At 43.8% G+C, this 13,577-nt stretch overlaps 1 protein-coding gene across 2 annotated transcripts in view; it reads left to right on the forward strand.

Moving 5' to 3' along the window:
* The window catches only part of ADAMTS2 (ADAM metallopeptidase with thrombospondin type 1 motif 2), a 225,713-nt gene that overhangs the window by 126,121 nt on the left and 86,015 nt on the right, over positions 1-13,577 (forward strand). For both annotated transcript variants that reach the window (XM_066266495.1, XM_066266498.1), the window contains exon 4: positions 13,099-13,304. In XM_066266495.1, coding sequence (XP_066122592.1) covers positions 13,099-13,304 — 206 coding nt within the window. The remainder of the gene's footprint in view (positions 1-13,098; positions 13,305-13,577) is intronic.

The following is a 13,577-nucleotide window of genomic DNA, read 5'->3' on the forward strand; positions in this document are numbered from 1 at the left end:
ACCCCTTCTGCACAAAACGGTCGTAGGGATTTAAGCTTTGGGGTCTGACCACTGGGGGGGAGGGGAGCAATGTGTTGTCATCCAAATGTTTGAGGGCCTGCATAATGGGGCTCGCAGAACAGCACACAGGCAGGGGCAGTCATGGAAGGCGGGGTTGGGGGGCAGAAGGTGCCCTGGCCTTGGTCCAAAGCCAACACCAAGATCCTAAAAAGGCATCTGGCTGCATTTTCTACCAGCACTTTTGTGACTTCTCTTTCATCATCCCAGACCCCCAGTACACCTGGAATTTTTTGCTTAAGACATGAGGGTAGGATTTGATTATTCCCTCCTCTCTCTAAGCAGTTGCCTACCATTAAAAGAAGAAATTGCTTCATCTCCACCATCCACCCATGCTCCTCCTCTTTCCCCTGCAATGAACAAACTGCTTTGAGGCCAAAGGGTATCCTTTGGTCAGTGTGTATTTTTTGCAAAACCACTCTTGCTCCTTGAGTGTGTGTTTTTAATTGACATAAATGGTGCCGTATTTTATCTCTCATAATGTTTCTTAACTTTTTGCATTCAGCACTAAATCACATGTCTAACCTCTTTCTTAACACTCTGCGGCATGCACCCACCAAATTTAACCTCTCCGCTTGCCCATGGATGACACCCAGGTTGCCTGCAGCTACCCCTAACCTACCCAAGTTATGCTGCCATAGGTCCCCCTAAGGACCTATGGCGGCACACCCATCTGCACACCCCGTCCAGGGGAGTGCAAATGGCCTATGAAGCAAAGACCTGTCCGAGGAGGAGACACAGACACCCTGTGTCTTTAGGACATGGGCTTTCAGGTGCACTGGCAAGTAAATGACTAACTGGTGCCAGCTCACCCCCACATCCAAACCTGCTCCACTTCTACCATTTACAAACCACCCAGTTTTGAATTACTACCTTGTCATTTACTAATTTTATTTACTATTTTATTATTTTATCATCTATTTACGATTTACATGCACATTAATGTCAAAGGAGTTTTTCCGGTCAGCAGACAATAGCTTCTCAAGGCTCCACCGCCCCTCCCCCATAGGTGTGCAGCTGTCTGTGGGAGGAGGCCAGTGCAGGAGTCAGTGGGGCTCCACAGCAGGGACTGCAGACTCCTTCTCTCTGGGCCTTCTGGGGGCTCCTGCTCGGCCTGCTAGGGGTGTTAAATTTGGACAGCAGCAGCAGCAGTGAAAAGGGCACCCTAGTTGAAGAGGCCGGTGCACAAAGGCCTGGGCATGCATGTTGCATAGAGTCAGCAAACACAAGGCACCCTTGAGCCCTGCCAGACTCAGAACCCCAGGGTTTCACTTCTCCATGCTTGTTTCTACCAGTTTAGGTCTCTCCAGACTGCCCCTTGGTGTTTGCTAGTTTACAGGCCCACTCAGCCATGTTAACAGCACAGAATCCCAGAGCCAGTCTGCCATGTGGCTTGTCCCAAGTCACTTAATCTTTCTTTTACTAAAATGGGACCTCCTCCTCACGGTGGGGATTAGATGGCTACTGTGGGTGGCTCTGTCACTGTGAAGGGCTATGCACATGCCCCGCCCCACACCAGATGGCGGGGAAGGGTGCAGGCAGCATGCTGCCCTCCAGCGGCGGTGGATAAACTTGTCCGCTTGTCCTCAATGGCTCATTCCCCTGGAGGGCAGGCACCTGGGGATCCCCTGGACACAGCTCTGCTCCCTCACTTCGTCCTCTCCCTGATGTCAATCAACTCTTTCAGGAACCTGCTCAATTTCTACAGACTTAACACTGGGAGACAGCTCTCAGAAGCTTCCTGCTGTCATCCTGTGCCTGAGACGTGAGCAAAAATAGTTCGACTGCCTTCCAGGAGGGTCGCCCAACACAGGGAACACAAGAAACTTAAATCTTTGTAGTTACCCACTGAAAAGGTAGTGTTCTGCCACAGGTGCCTCCACTCAGAGAGCCTCCCTGCCAGGTGCAGTCTTCCCCGTCTCCCGTGGACCAGCTGCTTGGGGAACAGGCAACTTCTCCTGGGGGAGGCAGTGCAAAGGGGGTGGCAGGAGACGGGCGGCACTGACAGCTCGTTATCCTGGCCTAGAACAGTAATGAGGGCTGGAGCAAAGGACTGGGTGGGCTCGGGCCACCTGCTAGCAGGCTGGATGTGAGCTATAGGGGCCCCAGGAGGAGGAGAGAGAGTGCGGCCTCTCCCCAGGCACCATGGGACCATGTAGGTGACCTAGTGCAGGTGGATGGCCTCAAAGGCCAGAGCTGGTATCAGGGAATCACATGGCAGCCCACCCAGGATTGGGCAGGAGCCTGTCACTGGCCAAGTTCCTTGCAGCAGGGCTTGGCTTGAGGGACAGGCATGGTAGGACCATGAGGTTGCTGCATAGCTTAGGTTTCAGGATCAAACCAACAGTAAGAACACTGAGGAGACACGCAAGATTGACAATGTGGATGTCAGCCTGTCCCCTGGGCCCCATCAACCCTCATGTGGTCCCAGGCTCAGCAAACTCTGTCACCTCTGGGCTGCTCCCTATACCCTTCCAGGCCTGGGCAGCACCAGGGCTTCCAAGGGCTGCACAGCAGAGCTTGATGTTTCCTTCCGGGAGGGCTGAGGGGCCCTGTCTTCCTCTCCTCGTCTGCAGTTTGACCTCTGCTTTGGAGCATCTCTACAGGGGCTGGGCCATCTCTACAGGGGTTGGGCATTCTAGAACATAAGGTTCAAGTTACCCCAAAATAATCATGAGTAAAACAATTATTGTAACAACAATTGTGCTTGAGGTGATCTGATATTTCTAATGCATGTTTAGAAAACATTTTTGTTTTTGTGTTTTATTTTGAGAAGACATTTATTAAAACTGGGGACAGTGAAACAAGGAAGGGCTTAAACAAGGGAGAAGTAACTGGAGAGCCTAGGCGGGGCTGTTTGGCTGTCTAGAAACATTATGGGAAAGAAATAGGCTAGGCAGGGCTGCTGTTAGCTCATTGGAGTCAGTGATACAGGGTTCAAGGGGTGAGCCTGGGACAAGCTGCTGCTGACCATTGCTCCCTTGGTTGCAGGTCTCGTGGGGTTCCTTAGAGTCTAGGAGATGCACACTGGTGGGGAAAATGGGGGAAGAAACAGGCTTAGGCTGAGCATTGTTTTGATGGAACTATAACACGCAAGTTAATTAAAAAACGTGTTTGCTCAGAAGAAGCAACTACCCCCGGATGGCCTGCTCTGGCCTGACGGCAGCCCCCTTATCTCCCACAGGGAGTGTCTGGAAAGGTTGCTGACTTGCATGCGACTCCCTGAGTTGCGGGGGTGGGGGGCACTCTGATGTCTTTGGGGCCAGGCAAGCAGCAGGCCAGGTGGCCTGGGGCCATGGTCCTGTGTGTCATGTCTCCAGGTGTGACTGTCACTCTGCAGCTCAGTGTTAAATCCACAACCACCCACCTGTCCTGTGACTTACATCTCCTAATTCCTCAAGAAAACGAGCTATTCTAGATTTTGCTTAATAACAAATTTTCCAATTTTGAAATACTGTCAACCAAGGGAGATATTTTTAAAACACCATGTGGCCCTAACAAGTGTCTTTCAGGGCTGGTTTTGCCCAGGGACCACTTGTCAGTCACCCCTGGCTCAACATGGGCAGAGGATAACATCCAGCCTCTTCCCCAGTGGAGAGTTGTGTGGAAATTACCATTTTGTGCTTCCCAAGGTGGTTCTGAAGGTGAACTGTCTCTGCTTATTGGAAATGAAAAGAAATAAATGTATAAAAATAGAGTAGCAATTCCTCAAACCCCCGTCAGATTTAAGTAGCCAGTCTGTCCTCTGGGAGTGAGAAAGATGTTCCTGTTATCTCCAGGAAGCCCAACAGGACACTGGCTCTGCATGGAGATGTTGCAAGCCTGCCTCCCAAAGCTGCCCTGGACAGCTTCAGCCACATTCATGTGCGTGTGCATGTGCCCTGGGCAGCACCAGCAATGTTCAAATGTGTATGCATGTGCCCAGTTCACACCAGCTACATGCATGTGTGTGTGCCCTGGGTAGCACCAACCATGTGAGTATGGGTGTGCATGTGCCCAACTGACTCCTCTGTGTTGGACCCACTCTGCTTCTCCTGTACCTCCTGTACCCCATTTTTAGAACACCAGGGAGCAGCAAGCACCCCACTTTTTCTGCTTGGTCTCTGCAATTTTTTTGATTGTTTTTGTTTTCTTTTCTTTATATAAATAAATTTTTATTAATGTTAATGGGGTGACATCAATAAATCAGGGTACATATATTCAAAGAAAACATGTCCAGGTTATCTTGTCATTCAATTATGTTGCATACCCATCACCCAAAGTCAGGTTGTCCTCCGTCACCCTCTATCTAGTTTTCTTTGTGCCCCTCCTCCTTCCCCTTCCCCTCTCCCTCCTTCCCTCCCGCGCCCCCCCCTCCCCACCACCCCTGAGAACCACCACACTCTTGTCCATGTCTCTTAGTCTCATTTTTATGTCCCACCAATGTATGGAATCATGTAGTTCTTGTTTTTTTCTGATTTACTTATTTCACTCCGTATAATGTTATCAAGATCCCACCATTTTGCTGTAAATCATCAGATGTCATCATTTCTTATGGCTGAATAGTATTCCATAGTGTATATGTGCCACATTTTCTTTATCCAGTCTTCTATTGAAGGGCTTTTTGGTTGTTTCTATGTCTTGGCCACTGTGAACAATGCTGCAATGAACATGGGGTTACATGTGTCTTTACGTATCAATATTTCTGAGGTTTTGGGGTATATACCCAGTAGAGGGATTGCTGGGTCATAAGGTAGTTCTATTTTCAGTTTTTTGAGGAACCACCATACTTTCTTCCATAATGGTTGCACTATATTACAGTCCCACCAACAGTGAATGAGGGTTCCTTTTTCTCCACAGCCTCTCCAACATTTGCTATTACCTGTTTTGTCGATAATAGCTAATCTAACAGGTGTAAGGTAGTATCTCATTATAGTTTTGATTTGCATTTCTCTAATAACTAATGAAGATGAGCATCTTTTCATCTGTTGACCATTTGTATTTCTTCCTGGGAGAAGTGTCTGTTCATGTCCTCTTCCCATTTTTTTTATTGGATTGTTTGTTTGTTGTTGAGTTTTATGAGTTCTTTGTATATTTTGGATAATAGGCCCTTATCTGAGCTGTTGTTTGAAAACATCATTTCCCATTTAGTTTGCTGTCTATTTATTTTGTTGTCAGTTTCTCTTGCTGAGCAAAAACTTTTTAGTCTGATGTAGTCCCATTCATTTATTTTTGCCTTCACTTCTCTTGCCTTTGGAGTCAAATTCATAATATGCTCTTTAAAACCAAGGTCCATGACTTTAGTACCTATGTTTTCTTCTATGTACTTTATTGTTTCAGGTCTTATATTTAGGTCTTTGATCCATTTTGAATTAATTTTAGTGCAAGGGGACAAGCTGTAGTCGAGTTTCATTCCTTTGCATGTGGCTTTCCAGTTTTCCCAGCACCATTTGTTGAAGAGACTTTCTTTTCTCCATTGTGTGTTGTTGGCCCCTTTATCGAAAATTATTTGACCATATATATGTGGTTTTATTTCTGGGCTTTCTATTCTGTTCCATTGGTCAGAGTGTCTGTTTTTCTGCCAATACCATGCTGTTTTGATTGTCGTGGCCCTATAATATAGTTTGAAGTCAGGTATTGTAATGCCCTCAGCTTCATTCTTTTTGCTTAGGATTGCTTTGGCTATTCGGGTTTTTTTATAGTTCCATATAAATCTGATGATTTTTTGTTCCATTTCATTAAAAAATGTCATAGGAATTTTGATGGGAATTGCATTAAATGTATAAATTGCTTTGGGTAATATGGCCATTTTGATTATATTTATTCTTCCTATCCAAGAACAAGGAATATTCCGTCTCATTGTATTTTTCGATTTCCTTTAACAATGTTTTGTAGTTTTTGTTATATAGGTTTTACATTCTTTGTTATGTTCATTACTAGGTATTTTATTTTTTTGTTGCAATCGTGAAGGGGATTATTTTTTTGAGTTCGTTTTCTAATATTTTATTGTTGGCATATAGAAAGGCTATGGATTTTTGTATGTTAATTTTGTATCCTGCGACCTTACTGTATTGATTATCTGTTTCTAGTAATCTTTTTGTGGAGTCTCTGGGGTTTTCGATGTATAGGATCATATCATCTGCAAAAAGTGATACCTTTACTTCTTCTTTTCCGATATGGATGCCTTTTATTTCTTTGTCTTGTCTGATTGCTCTGGCCAGAACTTTTAGCACCACGTTAAATAAGAGTGGAGATAGTGGACAAGTCTGTCTTGTTCCTGATTTAAGGTGGAAAGTCCTCAGTTTTATGCCATTTAATATGATGTTGGCTGATGGTTTATCATATATGGCCTTTATCATGTTGAGATATTTTCCTTCTATACCCATTTTGTTGAGTGTCTTAAACATAAAGTTGTATTTTATCAAATGCCTTTTCTGCATCTATTGATAAGATCATGTGGTTTTTGTTCTTTGTTTTGTTGATATGGTGCATTACGTTAACCGTTTTGCGTATGTTGAACCATCCTTGAGATTCTGGAATGAATCCCACTTGATCATGATGTATTATTTTTTTTATGTTGTTGTATTCGATTTGCTAGTATTTTGTTTAATATTTTAGCATCTTTATTCATTAGAGATATTGGTCTGTAGTTTTCTTTTTTTGTTCCGTCCTTGCCAGGTTTTGGTATGAGGGTTATGTTGGCCTCATAAAATGTGTTTGGAAGTATTGCTTCTTCTTCAATTTTTTGGAAGACTTTGAGTAGAATAGGAACCAAGTCTTTTTTGAATGTTTGATAGAATTCACTAGTATAACCATCTGGGCCTGGACTTTTCTTTTTGGGGAGGTTTTTAATAGTTTTTTCTTTTTCCTCCCTGCTAATTGGTCTGTTTAGGCTTTCTGCTTCTTCATGACTCAGTCTAGGAAGGTTGTATTGTTCTAGGAATTTATCCATTTCTTCTAGATTGTTGAATTTGGTGGCATATAGTTTTTCGTAGTATTCTACAATAATTCTTTGTATATCTATGATGTCTGTGGTGATTTCTCCTCTTTCATTTTGGATTTTGTTTATATGAGTCCTTTCTCTTTTTTCCTTGGTGAGTCTTGCCAAGGGTTTGTCAATTTTGATGATCTTTTCAAAGAACCAGCTCCTTGTTTTATTTTTTTTATAGTTTCTCTGTTCTCTATTTCATTTATTTCTGCTCTAATTTTTATTATTTCCTTTCTTTGGCTGGTTTTGGGTTGTCTTTGTTCTTCTTCTTCTAGTTCCTTAAGGTGTGAAGTTAAGTGGTTCAGTTGGGCTCTCTCTTGTTTGTTCATATAGGCCTGAAGTGATATGACCTTCTCTTTTATTACTGCTTTTGCTGCATCCCAGAGATTCTGATATGTCGTATTATCATTTTCATTTGTCTGTATATATCTTTTGATCTCTGTGCTTATTTCTTCTTTGACCCATTCATTTTTTAAAAGTATGTTGTTTAGTTTCCACATTTTGGGGGGTTTTTTCCCTCATTTTTGCAGTTGAATTCTAGTTTCAAGGCTTTATGATCAGAAAATATGTTTGGTACAAATTCAGTTTTTCTGAATTTGCTGATGTTATTTTTGTAGCCCAACATATGGTCAATTCTTGAGAATGTTTCATGTACACTAGAGAAAAATGTATACTCTGTCACTTTGGGATGAAGTGTCCTGTAGATGTCTATCATATCCAGGCGCTCTAGTGTTTTGTTTAAGGCCAATATATCTTTATTGATTCTCTGTTTGGATGAACTATCTAGAGCCGTTAGCGGGGTATTGAGGTCTCCAAGTATGATTGTATTTTTGTCAGTTTTTGTTTTAAGGTCAATAAGTAGCTGTCTTATATATTTTGGTGCTCCTTGGTTTGGTGCATATATATTAAGGATTGTTATGTCTTCTTGATTCAGTGTCCCCTTAATCATTATGAAATGACCATTTTTGTCTCTTAGTACTTTTGCTGTCTTTTAGTCAGCATTATTAGATATAAGTATTGCTACACCTGCTTTTTTTTTTTAATGTTATTTGCTTGGAGTATTGTTTTCCAGCCTTTCACTTTGAATTTGTTTTTATCCTTGTTGCTTAGATGTGTTTCTTGTAGGCAGCATATAGTTGGATTTTCTTTTTTAATCCATTTTGCTGCTCTGTGTCTTTTTATTGGTGAGTTTAATCCATTTACATTTAGTCTAATTATTGACATTTGTGGGTTCCCTATTGCCATTTTATAAATTGCTTTCTGTTAGTTTTGTATCTTGTTTGATTCATCTCTTTTGTTTTTCTATTATTTGTTTTTGTTTGTTTGTATTCCATACTTCTTTCCTCTGTTGCTACCTTTTTTAAGTCATGTGCTTCTGTGATGGTTTTTTCAAGGGTGGTTACCATTAAGTAATGAAACGGGTACCTACCATGTTTATTGTAGTACCCTATCTTATGAGTGTTTCTGCACTTCATCGTCCTTTGCTACTGTTAATCTCTGTCCTTTCCCTTTTTTTTGCTTTTGTTGTCATAGTTTAAATTTGGTTTTATTGTGTTCTTGGTGGAGCTTTTCTTTGTGGTTTTGTTTTGTTTTGGTCTTTGAATCTGGTTGGAAAACCCCCTTTAGTATTTCCTAAAGTGGGGGTTTTCTGATGATAAATTCCTTCATCTTTTCTGTTTCTGTGAATTTTTTATTTCTCCTTTGTATTTGAAGGATAGCTTTGATGGGTATAATATTCTTGGCTGAAAGTTCCTCTCTTTCAGTACTTTAAATATTGGGGTCCACTCTCTTCTAGCTTGTAGAGTTTCTGCTGAGAAATCTGATGATAATCTAATAGGCCTTCCTTTATATGTTGTATTCTTCTTTTCCCTGGGTGCCTTGAGAATTTTTTCTTTGTTGTTGGTTTGTGCCAATTTCATTATGATGTGCCTTGGAGTAGGTTTGTTGTGGTTAAGAAAACTCGGTGTTCTGTTTGCTTCTTGAATTTGAGGCTTTAGTTCTTTCCACAGGTTTGGGAAGTTCTCATCTATTATTTGTTTGAATATATTCTCCATTCCATTTTCTCTCTCTTCTCCCTCTGATATACCTATTATTATTATGTTATTCTTTTTGATGGAGTCAGACAATTCCTGTAGGGCTTTCTCATTTTTTTAAATTTTTGAGTCTCTTCTTCTCTCTGTTGTGCCTGAAGTTGCTTGTTTTCTGTGTCACTAATCCTACCTTCTATCTGGCCTGTTCTATTAGCTACGCTTGTTACCTCATTTTTCAGTTCATGAATTGAGTTTTTCATCTCTGTTTGATTTGTTTTTATAGTTTCAATTTCCTTGGTAATATATTCTTTGTGTTTGTTGAGTTGTTTTCTGAGCTCCCTAAATTGCCTTTCTGTGTTTTCTTGTATATCTCTGAGTATTTTTAGGATTTCTATTTTAAATTCTCAGTTCCAAGGTTTCCAATATATTAAATTTTTTTCTCCATAGATTTTTCCACATCTATCTGTGCTACTTCTCTATCTTTTGTATCCATGATATTCAATTTCCTTTTTTTTAATGGCATCTGAGGGTAGTCTTGTTGATAGCACTAATGAAAATTAATAAAGAATAAAAAGTAAAAAAAAATGGAAAAAAATTTGTAAAAAAAAACGAATAATAATTTATTATTTCCCCCCCTTCTTTTCTCCTCCTTCCCCCTCCTCCTTAGGAAAATATCGTGATGAACTGTGAATTATATTATGCTAAATGGATTAAAAACTGCCTATAATGGAGGGCCTGAGTTGGGGGGAAGTGTTCAAGGGGCAAAGAAGGAAGTAGGGACCCAAAAATTCAAAAAAGGAAAAAAATTTGTGTCAAGTATAAAATGATTTGCTTGTAAGTGATGGTCGACTAAGAGATATAATGAGAGGGATAAGAGGGAAACAGGAAAAAGGAAAAAAAATAACTATTGTATTAAGTGGAGCAAAAACTAAATAGAATGGAGATCCTGGGTTGGGAGGAATGCTAATGAGTTTAGCGAAGTAAAAAGCACCCAAAATTCCACAAAAAAACCCTTGAATCCCACATTAAATAATTTGTTCATAATTGAGGATTGAATGAGAGGAAAAGTAAAAGGAGAAAAGAAGAAACTAATAGAGAGGGAGAAATAAGAAAAAGGAGAAAAGGAAAAGAACAAAAAAAAAAAAACAAAAAGAGAGAGTTAGTTAAGTTTTGGAGTGTAACCCTCATGGAGAGTAAGGAAGAAGAAAAGAAATAAAATGTAACATTTATGGTTAGTGTAGTTCAAGAAGAGGACAGAATAAGACTGGCAGAGAATAAAAGGACCAAGGTGGAGGAAATAGAACTAATAATAATAAAGGCAAGAAGATGAAAGAAACAAAAAAATAATGGAACAAGTTATAAAGTTTGTGGATTTTTTTTTTTTTGAGAGGTTAACTTCTTCCTTTTTCTTTCCTCTCCCTCTTCCTGGTTGGTGACTCTGTACCCCAGGCTCTGCCCCTGTGGCACGCTTAGGTAGGGATTTGCAGTTGATGAGACTCTACGGCAATGTCATATATTAGGCTTCAGTCTCGTTGGTAGTCAAGGCTTGTTAGTGTTTGCAGGCTCCGACAATGAGAGAGTCCGTTTTCCCGGAGCCTCTCTCCTAGTCTCTCCTTCCTGAATTAGCAGCCTGATGATCCAGCTATGAGGCTGCCGCTGCCTCTCCCTGGGGAGTAAGAGGCTCAAAGAGCTAGCAAATCCCCATTCTATCCCCACTCAATGCAGGGCTCTAGGTAAGGCTCTGGCAGTCAAAGCTGCCAGCGTAATTAGGTAGGGCTGGGAGCCAATTGCTCTCAAGGTGACTTTCTATGAGCCTCCAGGCCTGTTCAGCATGCCTAGCACTCTGTGGGACCACTCTCCCCAGGCTTTCCACACTTTGTAACCTGTTTTGGCTGGGAACAAGATGCCCTAGTCGCTACCTGCAGTACAGGAGGTCTTAACATCTGCCAATCAGAAGTTGCCCCCACCCCTTTAGTAAGAGGCACTAAAAAATATCACGCCTCTTGTCTTGGATCGCTGAACTGAGAGAGATCTTGTCAGTTAGAGCCGCGTAGGTCAGTTGGGAGGTGAGCAGACTGTGGGTTAAGCTAATTTCAGCGATTGGATCCACTAATCTGCTCCAGAAAGGACTGCAAGCTGCCTGCGCGCCCCTCCCCCGATACTTGATTGTTAGCTTGAATGGTTGGTTGAGACGCCCCGCCTGCCTAGAGAAGCTTGGGCGTAGGGAAGTTCGCTTTGGCACACTCCCCGCGTCCTGCTGCTCGTGGCGCACTGGCCTTTGCTCAAGTGGGCTTATTCACCACAGGCACACTCTTTCCTCTGCTTGAACGAACGTCCATGACGCAGCCTAGCTTCCTCCACACCCTTAGCCCCCCCGACTCTCAGTTCCAAGTGAAAGCAGCCTTTGCTCAGGTTAGTGAAGAAGGCAGAGTGTTCCTTTGTCCGACTTATTTCCTTCAGGGTTGATTATATATTTAGTCAATTTTTTGCTCAATCCTACCTTCGCCTTCAGTGTGTGGAACTCCCGGATGCTCCAAGGATAGATTTCTCTGTCTCTGGTTGATGAACTTGTTGAAATTTGGGGGAGATTTGTCGGTCGCGCTCCTCACGGCGCCATTTCTCTGACGTCACTTGGTCTCTGCAATTATAGCCCAGTTGCAAATTTGTGCCTCAAAGCTAACAGACAGCAGGTGCAAAAGTGGGAGCCCCTGACTGAGCGTCAGACACGCCGGAGGCTCCATCCGTCCTCTTGTCTATGAAATGGGTATGACAATGCACACCAAAGAGGCCCGTTGTCAGAACTGGATGGAGGGACATCTGCACAGGGCTGAGTGGTGCAGCAGGACCCCGTGGCAGGCTGCGCAGCCTGTCCATGGGTGGCTACGCTGCACTATGATGTACAGAGAGTTCCTATCCCTGTATGGAGAGGCAGCAGACAAAAGGCTTTGGGGCCAAGTAAGAAGAATTTTTCTGGAGAGAGGTGGTCTGCAGAGGTATGGACAGCTGATCTGGGCTCTCAGCTCCATCTTTAGCTGCGTGGTCTGCAGGGCCTGGACACTACGCCCTGGGTTGGTGATGTCATGATGACCTGAGGTCCAAGGTCCCCCCAAGGATAGGAGTCTCTGAAAATCCGCATGCACACACTCAGGGAATGCCAAGGAAAAGCAAGACTATGGGGTCAGGGACCAGTCCGGGGTGGGATCTGAGCCCAGTGGGAAAGGAGAAGAGAAATGAGGGCCAGCTGTCTTCTGTTCATGTGATGGGACAGCATTCTGGGATCCTGGCCCTGATAGCACTCCAGGCCCCTAGACCTCTTAGCTGTAGCCTCTTAGGCCTCACTTCTCCATCCTGGGCCAGGTGTCGAGCATGTGAGGGCTAAAGGTAAGATCCTAGCTGGGAAGACTGAGGGAGTTGTCATAAGAAGGGCTTGTCCTGGCTCCTGCACGCATAGTTCACCTGAGGAGGGGCGGCCAGGGATAGGGGTGGATCTTGGCCTTGGAGTAGAGGCAGGTAGACTTGGCCACAGAGATGAAGGGCCTTGCCCCAGTGGAGGACTGAGCAGGACGTTCTGAAAAGGAAGTGCCTGAGGGGACATTGTGGGACATACCTCAGCCAGGCTGGCCTCAGTTTCTCCACTTTTAACAGGGTAGCCATACTTGGGAGACCAGCTCTTTGGCACCTGGGCACCCTTTCTCAAGTGTTGAGTATGTGAATGGGTGGAGAATCTGGCTCTGCCTATACCCACTCCTGGCTGGGCAGCCCAGCTTCCCAGCCCCTTCATTCCTCACTGGGTGTGATGGCCAAGGAGCTGGTTTGCATACTGCTGGGTCTGAGCTGACTTGGCACTTCACCATTGCCCTCTCTGAAACTCAGTCTGTGCTTTTGTAAAATGGGACAAGAATGTCCTCTGTTTTCTGTAAGTTTTCAACAAGATGATGGCCAGTCTGGTACCGGGCAGGTGCCAAGCAGCACTTGAGTGGTGCTACTGCTATCTCCTTGGTGAGCCCGGGCTGCTCCTGCACACTGTGTCCTGTGTCTTTCCAGGGGCCTCCCCAGGCAGCCTGGACAGCCTCAGCCATACCCTGGGCATCCTGGAGGAACAGGTCAACAGCTCAAGGCACAGGGCACGCAGATACACTGACGACGACGACGACTACAACATCGAGGTCCTGCTGGGTGTGGATGACTCTGTGGTCCAGTTCCACGGCAAGGAACACGTGCAGAAGTACCTGCTCACACTCATGAACATTGTAAGTGGGTGCAGGTGGGCTGAAGGGCACAGGTGCTCTCTGTGGTTGCCCAGTGGACCTGGGGGTGAGTGATGTGGCTACCGGGAGGCTCTCTGGGCCCACAGGTGAGAAAAGGTGACCTTCCCATTGGCCACACTGAAGTTCCATTTTCTCATCTGTAAATGGGAGGTGGGGGGTGACTCTGACTTGGCAAAGCTGTTTACACAGACAATTTTAACCAAACTCCAGCTTTCTTGATTTTTGCCATACCCTCACTGTACCTGGATTGTGTAT

The sequence above is a fragment of the Saccopteryx bilineata genome, chromosome 1, assembly GCF_036850765.1.
Source record: "Saccopteryx bilineata isolate mSacBil1 chromosome 1, mSacBil1_pri_phased_curated, whole genome shotgun sequence".
In the NCBI taxonomy this organism is placed as follows: domain Eukaryota; kingdom Metazoa; phylum Chordata; class Mammalia; order Chiroptera; family Emballonuridae; genus Saccopteryx; species Saccopteryx bilineata.